This window comes from Sciurus carolinensis, chromosome 3, assembly GCF_902686445.1.
Source record: "Sciurus carolinensis chromosome 3, mSciCar1.2, whole genome shotgun sequence".
Lineage (NCBI taxonomy): Eukaryota > Metazoa > Chordata > Mammalia > Rodentia > Sciuridae > Sciurus > Sciurus carolinensis.
In genome coordinates, this window is record NC_062215.1 from 120,714,756 (window position 1) to 120,732,781 (window position 18,026).

Sequence of the window (18,026 nt, forward strand, 5' to 3'; positions counted from 1 at the left end):
GGGTGATCTACACTTACTAACTCTCAACATGCATACAGTAAAGTTAACTTATTTCCATTTTCTTTATTTCTTCTTTTTTTTTGGCAGGGTGGCAGTGCTGGTGATTGAACCTATGGTCTCACACAGTATCACTGAGCTACAACCCAAGTTCATGAAGCTAATTTAAACTTAAAAAGATTTAAAAATTCTATGTAATAACTGCATTGTGCCTTACATCAGTTCTGACTCTAAGAGATACCTTGGTAATCATTGTAGGGACAGAATACATACTTGAATTCTGAAGACAAACATCAGAGGACTAGAAAACAACTGAAGCATCAAAGATACCAGAGCTAACGGATTACCACAGTAACTTGGAAACAATTTAGTAGTAGGTACCAATTTTCTATCATAAATTATTATTCTATTTGGCTCAATTAGCTATCTTGGACCTGCTTAGTTACTGGCATATTATCCAAAATCTACAGCACTCATGGAAAAACTTTAGAAGGAAGACCTGGATCTGTTAAGTTGATTCATCTCCTATAATAGAAACCAAAAATGATTACCTAAACTCAGGTCAAAGGAGTAGTCTCTTTGTATGGCTTATTTCCCTCCTCTTCTGCATTCTGATACTAGCTGGAACTATCATTCACGTGAAAATAATATGGTGAAGCAGTGATCTAGGTCTATAGCCCTTATTCAACCTCATGTAAAATTCACAATATCCACTCTATACCTCACCAAATTTTTAAATAAAGTGGGCATTTTCTTTTAATTCAGGCCTTAAGTAACAGTTACTTTAAGAATACAGTACTTCAAGATTCAGAAAGATGAAAACCCAAACAACAAAACTAAAAAATGTGCAAGCAGCACCAAAATTAGCACTCAGCCACAGCTAACATTTCATGACCATGTCAGTATTCTTATAGGATTTCTATCTTAATCTCCAGAGGAACAGGTATAGCCCTTGGGCCACTCCTGATAGTGCTAAGTGTTACTTACCCAGGATTAGCTTTGATAATGGTTATTAGGTTTAACTTTAACAGCTTGAAACACTTTATACTTGTCCTGAAGTATATTTAAAGAATTTATTCAGCTGATCCTTAAGTAAAGGAGCTAAGTTATTAGCCAATATCCTAAATCTTGAAAGCTCTTTTTGAATGTAATTTTCATAGTCTTTACTTTTTAACTATTATTGTTTATTACTGTTTTGGCTACATTCTCTACAATTTCAGCAGCATCTTAAAGAGACAATGTGTCTATGTACAATGAAAAAACAAAATGGCTTGCAACTTCAGAAATAAGAGCCACAGTTTAACTGTACAATATTAAGGGGAATCTGTGGTAGGTAGGTATAGCCTCTGTTTTTTTGCAACATGGACAACTTACATGTAAGTATCAGCAATATGAATGTGACAATAAAGAAAAAGTCCTTATAAGAATGAATGAAATACAGCATCCTGAAAAATATTGGTTTCTACCATACAAGGCAGTTAGAAAATGTTCACATTTTAACAAATCTGTACAAACCACAAGAAACTTTTTTATGGGACCATCATCCCACCTTGATGATAAGAACCTTCTACAAGCGTAGAATAACCATGAACAATTTATAAATCTAGTATCTATGTGTTCCACAGCCCTAGAACCCAAGAAACTGATTGAGAGAACTCAGTATGCCCAACATGGATCGTTTTTACATGCCTTGATTGTTAGTGAATGCCTGTTTTTAATCTCTATAATGTACAGTCAACTTGCACCTTCAAGGAGCTCATTCAATTCTTTTAGCAAAGAAGCAACATCATTTTAGCAGCAATTAAAGCGCCTTCAAGAAGACTTAAAAAAAATACAATATCCAATTAGAAAAGCCATATTTTTAAACATTTGTACAAGAATAAGCTGCTGAAACTTAGTAATTGAAATAGGACATCTGTACAACAATTTACAATAGAGCTAGAAGGGAATTTTATCATTATCCTGCATAGAACTGGTCTGCATTTGGTTACATACTATCTCTTGTTTTAATGAACAAGGCCTGGTAATGAAAGAAAAATATCTGTTAATAATTCTAACATGTTGAAAGCACTGGAAATATTACAATTTAGTGAATTGAAATGATTTTAAAACAAGCAGATCTTTTCGTCAAAGGTGTAAAATACATAGGAATAACAGCTCTCCCTTTAATATAACCAGTGGGGGATGGGGGGAACGGACATGTGATTTCGAGGTACAACTTGGTAAAAGCCAGAATAGGCAAAAGACAAAGTCTAACTTTGTCCAAAGATTCTAACTCTCACATTCTATTATAAAACACAATGGCCACTGTCATTCAGTTCTTACTTTGGTTTCAGCAGATTAACTGCTGAATGCTGAAGAATGTATCCAGGCACTGTAGTTCTTGTGTTAGAAATACGTCTCATATTCTCCATGTGTTTTTAAATAATGAAAAACTACCCTTCAATTAGAACTCTCTAGTAACAATCAAATATATTTAAGTATTACAAACGTTATTTACAGTGTTCCCCCAAATAAACAGAAAACCCATTTTCTTCTATTTAACATGGTAATCCTGTTTCTGTGCAACAGGCAGTCATCCTTCACTGCTCAAGGTCAGAGTAAGAAGTGTGCATTTATTCACTGTCCATGATCCACTCTCATACAAATGATGCTATGAAGAACTTCAGTTCACAAACAGTTCCTAACCATGTCCTGTGTAAAAAAAAAAACAACACAAAAAACACTCAAATGCTCTCAAACTCAAGTTTGCATCTGGAAGCAATTCAAAGATATCATGCCAATCTTGGAGGAAAGTCAGTAAGTAATTATGCTTGAAGAAGGGGGTGTAGGGGATGCTGTCAGCCCAGCCATGTGTAAGTTTCCTGAAGAATTTGATCTTCTCATGTGTGGGAGAAGATATGGGTCATTTGCCAATTGGTGAACATCAAATCGATCCTCTTTTCGGTATGCCAAACAGCGTCGTATGAAGGCCTTAAAAGGAAAAAACAAAAAAACAAAGTCAGCCATTAAAATAATCTTTTCTTGTTCTAAATCTCAATTCACTTGGTCCTATAGAAGGCTGGACACTTTAAGATTATAAACAGATCTCATTGTATTGGAAGTTCAAACCTTAAAAAAATTTTTTTTGGTAGCAATAAAATTCTTACTCCAAATTCAACTCTCTAATCACAACCCCTAGTGCCATGTTAGTTGTTTTTTGTTTTTTTCCCCCAGTGTTGGGAAATTGAACCCAGGACTCATACATGCTAGCCAAGTGCTCTACTACTAAGCCACATCCCCAGTCCTAGTCTCTAAATTGTTGTTGTTTCCCTTTGAACTTACAGCTGTAAAGTTGCATTTCTGCTTACAGATTTCCTGACTTATTTTTCAAGCATTTTTTTTCTGCTAAGCAATACTTTCACCCTCATCCCATTTTGCTATCACTTCAGTTTAACCAAATGGTAAGATGCTATTTTTAGTTGTAGTTTTTTTTCCTATTGAGCATAAAGACTTTCTTTAGGTGAAGAGAGCACTGAAGTGACACTTCCACTGGAGTTTGTTTCTTTAGGTGAACTCTGTGCATTATTATAATTTTAAGAAAGCTAAAATAATGGAATACAATCACTATCTTTTTCCTCTATATTCCTTGAGAACAGTTTTCCTTTCTTTCTTTCTTTTTTTAAACCAAAAATCTTTACACATTTTTAGGGGGAAAAAGAAAAGCCCACAAATTTTAAGTATTTGGTGCAAAGTGAAGATATCTGTGTAACTGGCAATCAGATCAAGAAAAAGAATGTTACTAGAACTTCTGAGGCTTCCTCATGCCCCTTCCTCTCCACACACTGGCCCAGCACCCGCTATACCAGAGAAACCTTTACCATGATTTCTAATACCACAGTTGAGTTTTGCTTGTTCTGAACTTCATGTAAATGAAACCACAGCTCATGTTCTTTGCCTGGTTTCTTTTACTCAGTGTAATATTTGTGAATCCATCACTTTTTTGGCAACAGACAAAATTTTCTCAAGGGATTAACTGGTAATTGCTTCCCTTTCTTATTGCTAACACTGTGAGAAATAACTTTAGCTTGTCTTGAAATTCTTGGCTACTACATAAATTCATGACTTAAAGCATTTGAAGGGAAAACTATACAACCAAGATACACACCATTAAATAGATGTATAATCATATTAAAAGTAACTACTTTTCACCTTCTTTACTTCAAAATTCTTTAAAAGCAAATTTTTCTCTAAAAACGTGTCTAGCTATTTGCATCATTTTACCATGACTAGCTTTACTGAAAGTCTGCCTCACCCCTCAGAGGTCTTATCTTTTTTTAATCTTTAACAAATAAAAGTTTCAGAGTCTATTTTGAAAATGATTAAGAGGGGGGAAAAATTAAAGGTGACTGATATGGTCGAAGGCAGAATTTGAGGGAATAAAAGGCTATCAATAGCAAGGTTAAGGTTAAGAAGTTTGTAACAAATAAATAAAGACAAACAAGACAAGACACCCACACCAGGTTAGGGAAAATACTTGACAAGGGTGTATTCTGTAGGGACATTAAAAAAAAAAAATGCATATGGAATCCCTCCAATAGCCTTTGCTGAATTCCAGATACCAAAAAGTAATTATGAAAGTTCTAAGGGCTAAGAACCAGAGAACCCCCTTGTGACACATTCCATTCATTCAGAGTCATTTTTGTCAGTATTAAAAAATAAATACACAGATCTTGCTTTGACTTAATTCAAGTTCTCAGTGAGGCAAGATAGGCAAGACCCTATTTTGAGATAGGGTCTTATTAAGCTGCCCAGGCTGGTCTCAAACTTAAAATCCTCCTGAGTAGTTGGGATTATAGATGTGTGCCACCACAACCAACAAGATCTTTTTAAAGGAATTACATTTATCTTATAAAAAAATAATTCATTACATGTTAAAATAATATTATATTTACCTTTATAAAAATTTTTTTAGTGGTCAATGAACCTTTATTTTAATTATTATATGTGGTGCTGAGAATTGAACCCAGTGCCTCACGCATGTTAGGCAAGTGCTCTATCACTGAGCCACAACCCCAGGCCATTTACCTTTTAAATTAAAAAAAAAATCATGAAATCAAAATACCTTGAAAAGAACAATAAAGATTTAAGGGACAAAATGGAATGCTGGACCATTCCAATAAATTCTTAATAAGATAACACAAAACCCAGCACATCTTCAATTATGAAGACTACTATGATTCCAAACATTTAACAGTACTTTTCTATACTACATATGAATAACAGAAATATAGAAAACTATAAACTGCCTGCTTATGAATTAAACTTATGGATATGTTTTACGAATTTCATGGGATTTTAAAAGGAGAAGGGGCTGGGGAGATAGCTCAGTTGGTAGAGTGCTTGCCTTGTAAGCACAAGGCCCTGGGTTCGATCCCCAGCACCCGCCCCCCCCCCCCCAAAAAAAAAAAAAAAAGGAGAAGATTCCAACAAGGAGTCCCAGAGAAAAGAGCAAGTATGAAACAAGTATGACAAAACGGGAGTAAATACAGATATAAAAGGCCAATATGATGAAGGTGGGAACATACTCAACATAAAAAAGTTTTGCTGTTAATTAGTAAGTATCCATTTCTTGTTATTTTATTACAAAGGCATATGTAAGAACTGGACTACTTAATATACATGGATTATACTGGATTAGCTCTCAAGAGCCAGTGTAGGGCAGCACAGAGGTCAAGAGTGTGGGTTTTGGTGTCCAGCAGGGTGGATACCTCTGCTACCTAATAGCTAGTAATTGTGAAAAGGGTACTTCTGCTGTGGTGTGGCTGGTTTCTCACTTTATGAATCAGAAATAAACAAAATATTTCACAAGATTGTTAAAAGATAATATACATAAAAATACTTAAATTTTATCTCTACTAATGTAAGCTGATTAAGACATAAAAGTAATGATGTCCCCAGACCTTGTGATTTAAGGAACTGTATTTGGGTACTTAAAAGATGAAAACTAATAACTAAAGGCTGAAGCAGCTCCTTTTTCCATAGCAAATTATCAGCTCCTGTTGGACAGATCACCTGCACTGGTGATTCCTGTCAGGATACTTACTAGTAAATACTTACTGTGTTGTAACCACAATTGAAAGTTACTGCACAAAACTTATACAGGTGAATTTAATACCTTAGCTTCACTGCTTACAACTGGTTTTACAGGGAACTGGACTTCTGTAGCTTTTAATATTGTATTTTCTTGAAGAATGTCTTGTTGAGATTGATTGTGACCAAATGGCTTTAAAAAAATAAATAAATAAGATGTTAGGACATTTATCTTACAAAATATTTAAAACAAAGATATCATCAGTGAAACCACCAAAACAAATGACTTGTCTTCTAAGATCTTGTCCTCTGTAATTCTCGAATACAGTCTCAACAGAACTCAGATTATAACCGACACCAGGCTGAGAAAGCCTAATACAATCCTCAGCACAGGAAAAATGCTGTTAAGGAGAAGAAAATAATGCTGTTACAATACAAGTAAGATAAAAAGGCTCTAGATTTGGAGTTAGGAGACCGAGATCTGGTATTAACATGTGAATTTTCAGAAAAGTCCATTAACCTCTCTTCCCATATTGGTGCAGGAATGGGTTGGATAATATCTATAGCAACTTGTACTTCTGACTTTAATACAAAAAAAAAAAAAAAAAAAGGTTTGAAGCCAGGTGCAGTGGTGCATGCCTATAATCCCACCTACTTCGGAGGTTGAGGCAGGAGGATCCCAAGTCTGAGGTCAGCCTCAACAACTTAGCAAGATTTTGTTTCCAAATAAAAAATAAAAAGGGCTGGGGATGTAGCTCCGAGTACTTGTGGGTTCAATCCTCAGTACTACCCCCCCCACACCCAAAAAAAAGTATGTGAAGAATTAAAATTAAGTTTGATAGTATTTTCTGAGGAGTCACAGTGGAAAACTATGAGCAGACCAAACTGTGTTTGAGATCAGATGAGAGTGGGTGTTAGACAAAGTGGAAAGAATGGAGGATAATAAAAAGTGACTCTAGGGTTCCTAACAGCAAATGTTATTAGCAGTGTTAACAGAAAGTACAAAATAGAGAGAGAGAAAGCCAAGTAAATTGCTGAATTAAAATAATTTTGATCCATGGAAATTTCAGGAATAAATAGAGAAGGCTAACCTTCCCTTGTCAAGATCTAAATTGACTTCAAATTAGTAAAATTTTATATTTAAAAAGAAAATTCAACTTAATTTATCTATACACAGCTAAAGTTGGGATAACTTACCTTTCTACCATAAAGACACTGAAAGAAAATGACGCCAACTGACCACACATCGACCTTATTGGAAATCTTTGGTGGCTCTTTTCCAACTACGAAACACTCAGGAGGTAAATACCTATATAGTTATTTGGGGGAGAAAAAGGAAAAGGTACTATTAGCAATCTTTAACTTAAAACCTTTAAAAACATTCTAAATCCTAGAATGCACATTTTATTCATATATAAACCTATCATGAATAAAAACTATCAGTTAAACTTCTGAAGCATTTACAAAATTCTTTTATCATTTGACTCCAGAGTCAAACAATATAACTTTGTGATACAGTATATTTTGAATCAACATATATAACTACAGAAACAAAAATTATCATTAGAGAATACAATATTCTAATTTGAGTATCTACTTTTTTTTTTTTTTTCCAGTGCTAGGGATTTGAACCCAGGGCCTTGTGCTTGCAAGGCAAGCACTCTACCAACTGAGCTATATCCCCAGCCCCTTGAGTATCTAATAAGAGAAGAAATTCTCTCCTATCTTTTTTTTTTTTTTTTTTTTTTTGTACCAGGGTTTGAACTCAGGGGCACTCAACCACTGAGCCACATCCCCAGCCCTATTTTGTATCTTATTTAGAGACAGCATCTCACTGCGCTGCTTAGTGCCTCGCTTTTGCCGAGGCTGGCTTTGAAGTCTCGATCCTGACAGGTGCACACCACCACGCCCGGCTCCTATCACTCTTAACCATTGTTCAAATTATAAGGCAGTTAGTTCCCTTCCTAAACACCCATCAGATGACCTGGTTCTCTTGTTTAAACCACCAGGAAAGCACTTACTGCCAACAAGATAAGACCTCTTATAGTTCTCTTTTTCTAAAAAACACAAGACCCACCCTAATCTGGCAACAACATAAACTTCAAAATCTGTGCTCACTATCCATATCGCCAACCCCCAAATTGGCTAGTCAAAGTTAACTCACTTCTCTCCTTTTTCCTCTGATTTTGAATCTAATGCCCTCACTAATGATTCTATTTCACTTGATGAACACCATTTCTTCTTTAAGACCCCACCTCCATGAGTCTTCTCTGTGTCCCTCCAGGCAGGGCCTTGCTTGTGCCCCATGTGAGGGAGGATGGTATGGTACCTCTATGATGACTAGATGACAGTACTATTTCAAGAACTGGCAGTGTCTGAAATATACTGAGTATTCAAAAATACTCTTTTTTAAAAAATTTTAAGTGTTATTCATTAATTCATTCTTTTTGATAAAGGAAGGGTTAAAATAAGTGAAAAGATCCATCAGGAATGTAAGCATCTCAGACTGACAAATCTAGGTTTCTGGGGATAACACGATTCATTAAAGCAATATATATGTATTCTAAAAGTATAGATAAACCATCCCAGTTCCCCAAAATATAGCTAAATGATACGGCCATAGAAACTAAACATTTTGAGGAAACTTCTATGGGAAATATAGTCATGTCCCTACATGGAATGCCTGTATCTCCTTCCTGCACAGACCCTAAAGTAAGCTTCCCTGTCTCATGCACATCTAAGGGAAATTTCTTGTATTGTGCTTCTTTAGTGAAGCCAGAGCAAGGAAACAAATAATGAGTATGTTCTGCAGAAGAGGTATGATGATTTTCAAGTTGTCTTCCACAAAGGCAAGGGTTCTACCAAAGAGCCTTGTTTTTGTTGGTTTCATCATTGGGATTCTAAATTCTTGTGAAAAAATGAGTCTTGGTGCTAAAAGAAAAAGTCTAAAGACTACTGGTAAAGTCAATTAACTTTTAGGGGGTTAGAAGTTTAAAGGGAAATTTTCTTCAAATATGGGAGGGGCACCCTGACACTTATTTTATCCACACCATATTCTTAGGAAATGCCACAAGCAGAATTTGAAACTTTAAAATGTCTTTAAAAGAATACGTGAGTATAAATAAACTCTTTTCATGAAAGTTAAATCTATACAGATCTGTGGCATCTTAAAACTGGTTATCATGTGCCCATGTAAGCCCTGGGAAGACTGAAACCCTCAGTCACATATGTATCTGCAGTCACAATCCTATTCAAGATGAGTGCATTTTTCTTCCCATTAAAATCCACTCCTTTTCCTAAACTAATTTATTCTGCACACTGTTTTGAGATTTTACAGTCTCTTACTTTGGTGAATCTGCCAGTAAGTTTGAAAATTAGGTTTTTATAAACACCTAGGTACTCTGGGGAGATGACATTCAGTTAGATTTTTATCTGTGAATTGAATCTATCTATATCTATGAAGTTTTTTTTTTTTTTTTTTTTTTTTTTTTTTTTTAATTTGTTTCATGATACTAGGGATTGAACCCAGGGCTTTGTGCGCGCTAGGTAAGTACTGAACCACATCAACAGCCCCTGTACAAAGTCTTTTAGGAAGAGTTTTGAGAATCAAGTCCTAAGACAAGGAATATGCTAAATTCATCACCCATATGCAATCAACAAAGCATTCATTTCCCACAAAAACTTAAACCATGAAACTGCTACAGAGAAGGCTTAATGCTTAGTTTTCACTTGTAATAGTCAAGACATTATATTTATATAAATATCTACATGCATGATAAATATTACTCTAACATTTCAGAAGAAAATTCATGAATTCTTCGTGTTAGTGGGTACTGAAATCATTTGCTAATACCACACATGTATTCTCTTTCTGGTTTGCTGGTATTTGCAGCTGAGAAAAGAAGGCTTAACCACAGTATTCTCTCTCTCAAATCAGAGGCTTAATATCAATACCTTCACCATAATAATTTCAAAGACTAAATGATTCTCTAAAACACTGGGGGCTAGATAATTGTGATATTTTTTAACAATACATTTACCAGTAAGTGCCTGCCCCTTGGGAAGTTAGATCCATTCCATCTACACCATAGCTATCATCATCCATAATCTTGGACAGACCAAAATCGGTGATCTTGATTTCTCCACATGCTGTTCCATCTACCAGGAGGATATTTCCTAAGAACAAAATATATAATTCTTTTTATGACACATATGTGCAAAACATTATCTTTAATACTTTAATTCTGGGGAAGTAAATATTTATTTTAAATGTGGCAATATATAGGTGTGAGGCACATGCCCGTAATGCCAGTGGCTCAAGAAGCTAAAGCAGGAGGATTCCAAGTTCAAAGCCAGCCTCAGCAATTTAGCAAGGCTCTAAACAACTTAGTGAGACCCTATCTCAAAATTAAAAAAGGGCTGGGGATGTGGCTCAGTGGCACCCCTGGGTTCAATCCCCACACCAAAATTAACAAACAAACAAATAAATAAGGCAATATAAATAAAAAAAACTTATAGTTCTCCTAGTATTCCACTGAAGTTTTAAAAACTAAACCAAAAAGTGTATTTTCAGAGGATTTAAATGAATATGACTTTCTAAAACTCATACTGTTTAGAACTTAAATAAAATTATTAGACACATTTCATTAATTACCTGGCTTAAGATCATAATGTATAATAGGAGGTTTAATCTCATTGAGATATCTTAGTGCATTTACAATCTGCATTACAATAGACCTAGCTTCTTTCTCTGACATTAATTTGTGTTGCTTCAGATAGAAATCCAAGTCATTGCCTTCACAGTATTCTAACACTGTACAAAACCTACAATAGGAAAGAAAAAAAAAAAGTCAGAGATAACTATTATTTAGTAATTCAAAATCATGATGAAGAGTATTTATATCATCATCACAGGATAGGGAAAGCAAAAGCAAAGGTATCTTTTGAAACTTAAATCCTTGTATTCACTTACGTATCTGTGTCCAAGGAAAAATAATCATAGAGTTTAACTATTCTGGGGTGATCCAGTTCTTTGTGTATTCTATATTCTCTGCAGGCATGCCTATGGAAAGAGTGTGTTAATTCTCCATGACCATGAAAATTTTTCAATTTGTAAAAACCATAAAACACTAATATTTACTTGTGGTAGTTTTCTTTTTTCTCATCTCTCCAGCTTTTATTAAGCTGATGGATCTTCACAGCAGCATATCTTTGTTCATACAGGTCAAAAGCCTAGGATTAAAGGCAAATGATTTATATCTAGAGACCAACTAAATAGCTAAAGATATATATTTTAATTTTAGTGGAAAATTTTACAATAATATAGAATTAGAACAATATTACTACTGTTAGTGATAATATCTGTAAATGTTATATATAGTTGAATGACACATTTACTAAAAAATGAGATACAAATTTCATGGTGATAAATTAGAGAAAACCTTAATGTGAATTTTCACATTCAAGTTTTCAAATGTCAACACACTAAATCAAGATTAATCAATAAAGCTAGTATTTGTTTTTAAATGGACCTGTTCCTTAGTAGTAAGCAGCCAGGAAGAGATGGCTGTGATGCTCTTCTATGGGTTGAATAAAACAAACCTTTCAATCTATCTTTTCTTGACAACCCTCTATTTCTTTTTCATTTTCTTTTTTTGGAAAACTAACAAGTTCCTAACAATTTCCCAATTATCGAAAAAAAAAAAAAAAAATCTATGCTGTCATTACAGAACTGCCCAGCCTATACAAAAGTAAAAGTTGTATAATGAACCCTTATATACCCACCATTCAGCTTCAAAATTTATCATCATTTGCAATTCTTATTTCATCTATTCCCATGCTTTTTTATATATACGTGTATATTTTTCTCTCCTTTTTTTTGGTAGTGCTGAGGATGGAACCCAGGGTCTCATGTATGAAAGACAAGCTCATTACCCATTGAACTGTATCTCCAATTTCCCAAGCTTATTTTTCCTTGAATTTGTTTATTTATTTATTTACTTACTGTAGTGCTAGGGATTGAATCCAAGGCCTCCTGCAAGTTAGGCAAGTACTCTATCACTGAGTCACATCCCTGGCCCTCCTCAAATGTTTTTAAAAACAAATCCCAGACTATCTGTCATTTCATCCATAATTTCTTCAATATTCATCTCTCATAGACAACAAGGCCTTTGAAATGTAACCACATACCATTATCACTACTATAATAAGTACATCAAAAATAATTCCTTAATCACATCAAATATCCAACCTGTCTTCAACATTCTCTGGTCTCAAAAAAACCAACATTCTCTGATTTGGTACTTAATTTATTCAAATCATCAATCTATTTTTTAAGCTAAAAAAAGAAAAAAGAAAAACCAAACCAGAATGATAGTGTGTTAAGGCTTCACATGATTTACAAGTATTTTTTTAAACAGCAATGAATGTCACTGAAGAAAGATTTAATAATTTAAGTTGCACTGTGATTTATATATATACAAATGTATCCCTCTGAAAAAACGATTTGGCGTTTGGGGTATAGTTCAGTGATAGAGTGCACACTTGTCATGGGCAAGGCCCTGGGTTAGATCTCCAGCACTGAAAAAATAGAAGTAAAAATAATTTTGTTTTAAATTTAAAAAACCAAAACACTTAGAAGTTTACATATTTGTTAGAAGGTAGGTTCCCCAGTGCCCCCTGCCCATAAATTTAAGGTAAAAATAAATAGTAGAGGAAAAACAGTAAAATGACTGTTTTGTTACAAAACCATTAAAGTATGAAAACGGATATAATACTGTAATGCAGAAGTTTGGAATATTCTCTTTGGAGTCAGATGAACTTGTTTCCTGACTATAGTCACTAATAGTCACCTTCTGAATCTCAGTCTTATTTATAAAGTTACCAGTTGTTGAGAATTAAATGGAGATAGAGCACGGGAAAGACAGGTGTTCAGACACTAGAGATAAGACAGTGTAAGCAACAACAAACTCTTATGTGATTGAGAATGAGGACATAAAAATATGTCATAAAAATCAAGTACTTCTTAACCACATATGCCTGTATCTTTGCTATATTAGTGAGAATAACAATAAAATGTACATTACCTTATATACTTCACTAAAGCCACCTCTTCCAAGCAGATGAAGTAATAAATACCTTTCATTTAATGTTGGGTGATCTTTGAACCTTAAGGATGGGGAAACAAAGCCCACTCAGGCACATTAAAAAACACACATAAAAATTCCTTCTACATTTAAGTTCCATTCTTTTTTTCTGCTCCTAGCTATTTCTTCCTCAGTACCTCTACTGTTAATTTCAAATTTCATCAATATTTCTTTTCATTCTCTACTAGTCTACCTGCAGGAATATCACCTATCTCAACAATTTTGTACTTATAAAGCTTGACAAAGTACAGCACTCTCATAGAGACCTAACACACACTGTATTTTTTTTTCTTCTTCTTTGCACTGGGAATTTAATCCAGGGGTACTTTACCAATGAGTTACATCTTCGGCCCTTTAATTTTTGATTTTGAGACAGGGTTTCACCAAGTTGTTTATGGCCTTGCTAAGTTGCTGAGGTTACCCTCAAACTTATAATTCTCCTGTCTCAGCCTCTTGGGTCATGGGATTATAGGACTATATTGATATGAAATACCTTACCTACTTATTCTTCAGAAATAACTTTTCTTGGAAAAAAATACTTTTATATTGACAGTTATGCATGATCAACATTTTATTCTATATAATTAAAATAATTTCACTTATAAATTGGCCTTGGTTCATGCTAATATTTTACTGTCTTTGCACATCTATAAAACTTTTTTTTTTTTTTGCAGTGCTGGGGCTTAAACCCAGGGCCTTGTGCTGGCAAGGCAAGCACTCTACCAACTGAGCTATATCCCCAGCCCACAAAACTAATCAATTTAAAAAGTAAAAAAATTTTTTTTAAACTTGTAAAAAAATTACAAGAAATGTTACTATTATTACTATGTAACAATTATTGTACCTTCTACATCTTAAGCACTTCCATGTGTTAATTCAATTAATTCTAAACTCAATGAAGTAGGTCCCACTAGGGTCTATTTTATGTAGATATTAAGAGGGTAAGTAACTTAAAGTTAACAGCTAATACATGGCAGGGATTAGCAGAAAAATGTAGTTTCCAAAATGTACATTCTTTAAATAAACAGAAAAAGGAAGGAAAATAACTTTATAATTCCAGGTGCAAATACATTTTATTATTTTATTCAAAATCAATTGAGTGTAGGTTGGATAATTTAAGCTTTACTAAGAAACCTGTGAATAAATGAAACTGCTGTTTAGTTTTAAGGCACATTGTAAATCTGAAACAATGCATTTTATGTTAAACAATCTAAGTCATATCTACAAAGTTTGAACCCAATTTTCAGAACAGTCCATCTTATTTTATTTACTTTTTTTTGTCCCCAGTACTTGGAATCTGAACTCAGGCATGCTCTACTACTGAGCTATATGCCCATCTCTTTTTATTCTTTATTCTGAGATAGGGTCTGAGTTGCTGAGGATGGCTTAGCACTGGCCATCCTCCTGCTTGAGCCTCTCAAGCAGCTGGCAATGGGTGGCTGCCACCCCACATGGCTCAAAATAGTTAATTTTAAATTAGCTTTATCCAGTTGCTTTATTAGAATTTTAACTGACAGAATTTAGATTATTCCATAACTCTTATTATTTCACTCACCTCATACACTGGAATGAACTGTATATTTATAAATTAGACATACAGAGGTGATCACGAGTGGGCCTTTTTCTAAGCAAGACATTCATGTTTTACAATGGGAACTGGCTATTTCTAATTATCATACTCATAAAGCCATGAAGCTTCAAATTACATCACTAGTCTTAAGTGTAAACAAACCTTTCCTCTCTTTTATACCAATTAAATCCAAGTAGCTCATTACTTAATTTTTACTTCTATCTTCTTCATGAAGCTCCCACAAACCCACAGTTACTTTTTTTGCTTTGCATTCCTTTAACGTGTACTATCCATGGTACAATTTTGATTACTAGGGGTCAAGAACAAAGAATATGATTTATAATTATTTTCCATTTCTTCCCAAATTCTTACATAATGCTGGATACATGGCACACTGAAATACCTTTAGTTGATGTAATTTTTCCTCCAATACTGTAAGATTAACTTTGATATTCAGAGGCAAAAAATATTCATTAAGTGCCTATCATATGCCAAGCACTGGTCTAGGTTCTGGTGATACAATAAGAACAAAGCAAGTTCATTTTCTCATGAGGTTGACTGTCTAGCAGGAGAAGACAGATAATAAATAACTAAATTTTTTATAATTCTAGATAGTGATAAATCCTATGAAAAAATAAAGCAAGGAAAGGATACTGAAAGAGGGAATAACGTGAGGCAGGGACCTTTATCTAAGATAGAGTGGCTGAAGGAGAGCCTCTCCAATGAACATTTGGAGTGAAATAAAAAGTAAGCCACTCAGATATTTAGAGGAGAAGCACTTCAGGTAAAGGAAATGACAAGAACTAAAACCCTGAGATGGGACTATGCCTGACATGTCTGAGGAGGTCTGTGTGCCTATGATATGTAAATAAGGGAAGGATGACAGAGATGGAATGGTGCAATGGTCAGGGACCAGATCCTATAAGGCCTTCCAAACTGTGAGAAAGACTGTGATCTTCTCTATGTGTAATAAATGGTCTGCTCTCCATGGGGGAGGGGGAAGGGAACTTTCATCATATACAACTCAAATACAAATAATGACTCACTGTGAATTATCTTCATTGTTTATTCTTTTGAGCTCCCGTATGTGAAGATTTCTGACTCTTTCCAAACGTTCAAGTTCTGCCTGGATTTCTGCCTCTTCCTGAAAATGAAGAGAGGGGACTATAACAAGCTCAATTTATTTGTGATATAAAAAAAGATATTTTTACCATGCATCAATTTTTCACAGTGATGGGAAGAATAGTGCATTATAAAGTACCACTGAGTTAAAAGACCAAAGTGTTTTTTTCAATGCCTGAAAGATAGAAAAAGATAATCAAAAAGCCTATGTCAAGAAACCATTCTCCACATAAAAAATCTATACCTAATGAGATGGTAGGTTTTGTTCTGTAGTACAGAAATCTATTTTTATAATGTCTGTACTGAAAGTGCAAGGTAGTCTGAAGTTATAACACAAAATGACCTGAAAAATCTTACTTTTGGTTCATCAAAATTTTAATTTATGAGGGAAAAATTTTTAGTATAAAACAAATGAAGAAATTTTATAATAATTAAAAGAGGAAGAAAAGAAGAAGACAATCACTGAATATTCCTAGACCTTACAACATTTGGAATACAAATACACTCACATGCAATCTGACCACTCATTTTGGATAAATCCTACTGTAATCCTAGAGAGACGTTAAAATAAAAAATGCATGGAATGCTATGGTACGTCATCAGTTATCAGAGCAAATGTAGGCAGAATGAAGACTTAAGCACTTTAACAACTATTTAATAATATTTTGATAAGTGTATTTTTCATGTCTTAAAATATACAATTTTTAGAAAAATTTTAAACTAGATGCCAAAACAAATAAGCAGACATAGCACCCGTGTTTTTCTCTCTCTCTCTCTCTTGCACGCACACACACACACACACACACACACACTTTTGTCAATATAAACTTGAATACTACTTAAAGGATGTATATAGATATACCAAGTTTTGGTGGAAATTTCTAGAAATGTCCAGTTTTAAAATATTCTGAATAAATATTGTTGAGTAAATAAATACAGATTACCTTAGCCTAATATGTACCCACTACAATTAAAAACCTAGACCACATGCAATAGAGGTTATTTCTAAATATTTCATTAGTTCTTTTGCTTTTCCTTTACTAATTTATTTTTTATATTAAAAAATCCTTTACCTCAAATTATTAATAATCCTGAAATTTATTTAGAAAATATAAATATTATCATTTCATTCAAATATAGATAACGAGTTGTAAAGTTTATTACTTCTATACCTAAGACTTAAATTGAAACGCATATTTTAAGTAGTATGAAAAAAAAACACAAATCTTCAAAGATTTAAAAAACCAACACTAAATGTTATTTGGGTTCTACTTAACTCTTATGGTTACTTTCATTATTTTAAAATGGAACTGAACCACTACTTTTTGCCTAATAGAATAGGCATTATATGATGAATGGAAAATTAAATGAAGAGAAAACTTTCTAGAAATTTTTGATTTCCCTAAAACAGATACACTAAATAGACTGCCTTAATTTAACTACAATTTCCTCATTTAATATAGCTTTACTCACAAATATTTCTTGTATTACTCTTGCCCCCCTCCAGTACTTGGGATTGAATTCAAGAACACTTCACCACTGAGCTAAATCTCCAGCCCTTTTGATTTTTTTATTTTAAGATAGGGTCTCACTAAGTTATTGAGGCTAGAACTTACAATCCTCCTGCCTTAGGCTCCTAAGCTGCTGAAATTACAAGAGTGTGCACCACTGCACGTGGCTTCAAATATTTTTCTTAGTGAAGAAAAAAGTAAGGTGACATACTAGGAAATTCATTAATCAAAGAGTCATTATAACAGGAAATGAATTTAGAAGCTTTGGAACAATAAACTCAAAACATAACAGCTATCTTAATTTAGTCATACAAGGCAGATAAGAAACTGGTCATACAGTTGTGCCTAGGAACACAGAACTTAATTTACTGACTACAGAATCTAGAAAGTGGTAACCTTTACTCTTTATGTTACTAAAATTTGGTAGGCTGGTTAAATTTTAAATAATCTGGTCAAGTTATATGAAGCCTATTAAAATAATACCTGAAAAACTTTGACTTTTATTTGAAATTGTGGCATGGGGAAACTATTTCAATAGCCAATTTACAGAAGTTAAATTTACTGAGTTATACATATACAGTTACAAGATTCAACTAGATTATTGATGCA

At 33.8% G+C, this 18,026-nt stretch overlaps 1 protein-coding gene across 1 annotated transcript in view; it reads right to left on the bottom strand.

The window, feature by feature from the left end:
- The window catches only part of Tlk1 (tousled like kinase 1), a 139,350-nt gene continuing 121,324 nt past the window's right edge, over nucleotides 1-18,026 (bottom strand). Inside the window, exons 13-21 of the mRNA XM_047543133.1 lie at nucleotides 15,831-15,928; nucleotides 13,155-13,236; nucleotides 11,210-11,301; nucleotides 11,042-11,131; nucleotides 10,724-10,893; nucleotides 10,110-10,245; nucleotides 7,267-7,378; nucleotides 6,155-6,262; nucleotides 1-2,970 (exon numbers count right to left, since the gene is read on the bottom strand). Of these exons, the coding sequence (XP_047399089.1) occupies nucleotides 2,794-2,970; nucleotides 6,155-6,262; nucleotides 7,267-7,378; nucleotides 10,110-10,245; nucleotides 10,724-10,893; nucleotides 11,042-11,131; nucleotides 11,210-11,301; nucleotides 13,155-13,236; nucleotides 15,831-15,928 (1,065 nt within the window). The 3' untranslated portion in view covers nucleotides 1-2,793. The remainder of the gene's footprint in view (nucleotides 2,971-6,154; nucleotides 6,263-7,266; nucleotides 7,379-10,109; nucleotides 10,246-10,723; nucleotides 10,894-11,041; nucleotides 11,132-11,209; nucleotides 11,302-13,154; nucleotides 13,237-15,830; nucleotides 15,929-18,026) is intronic.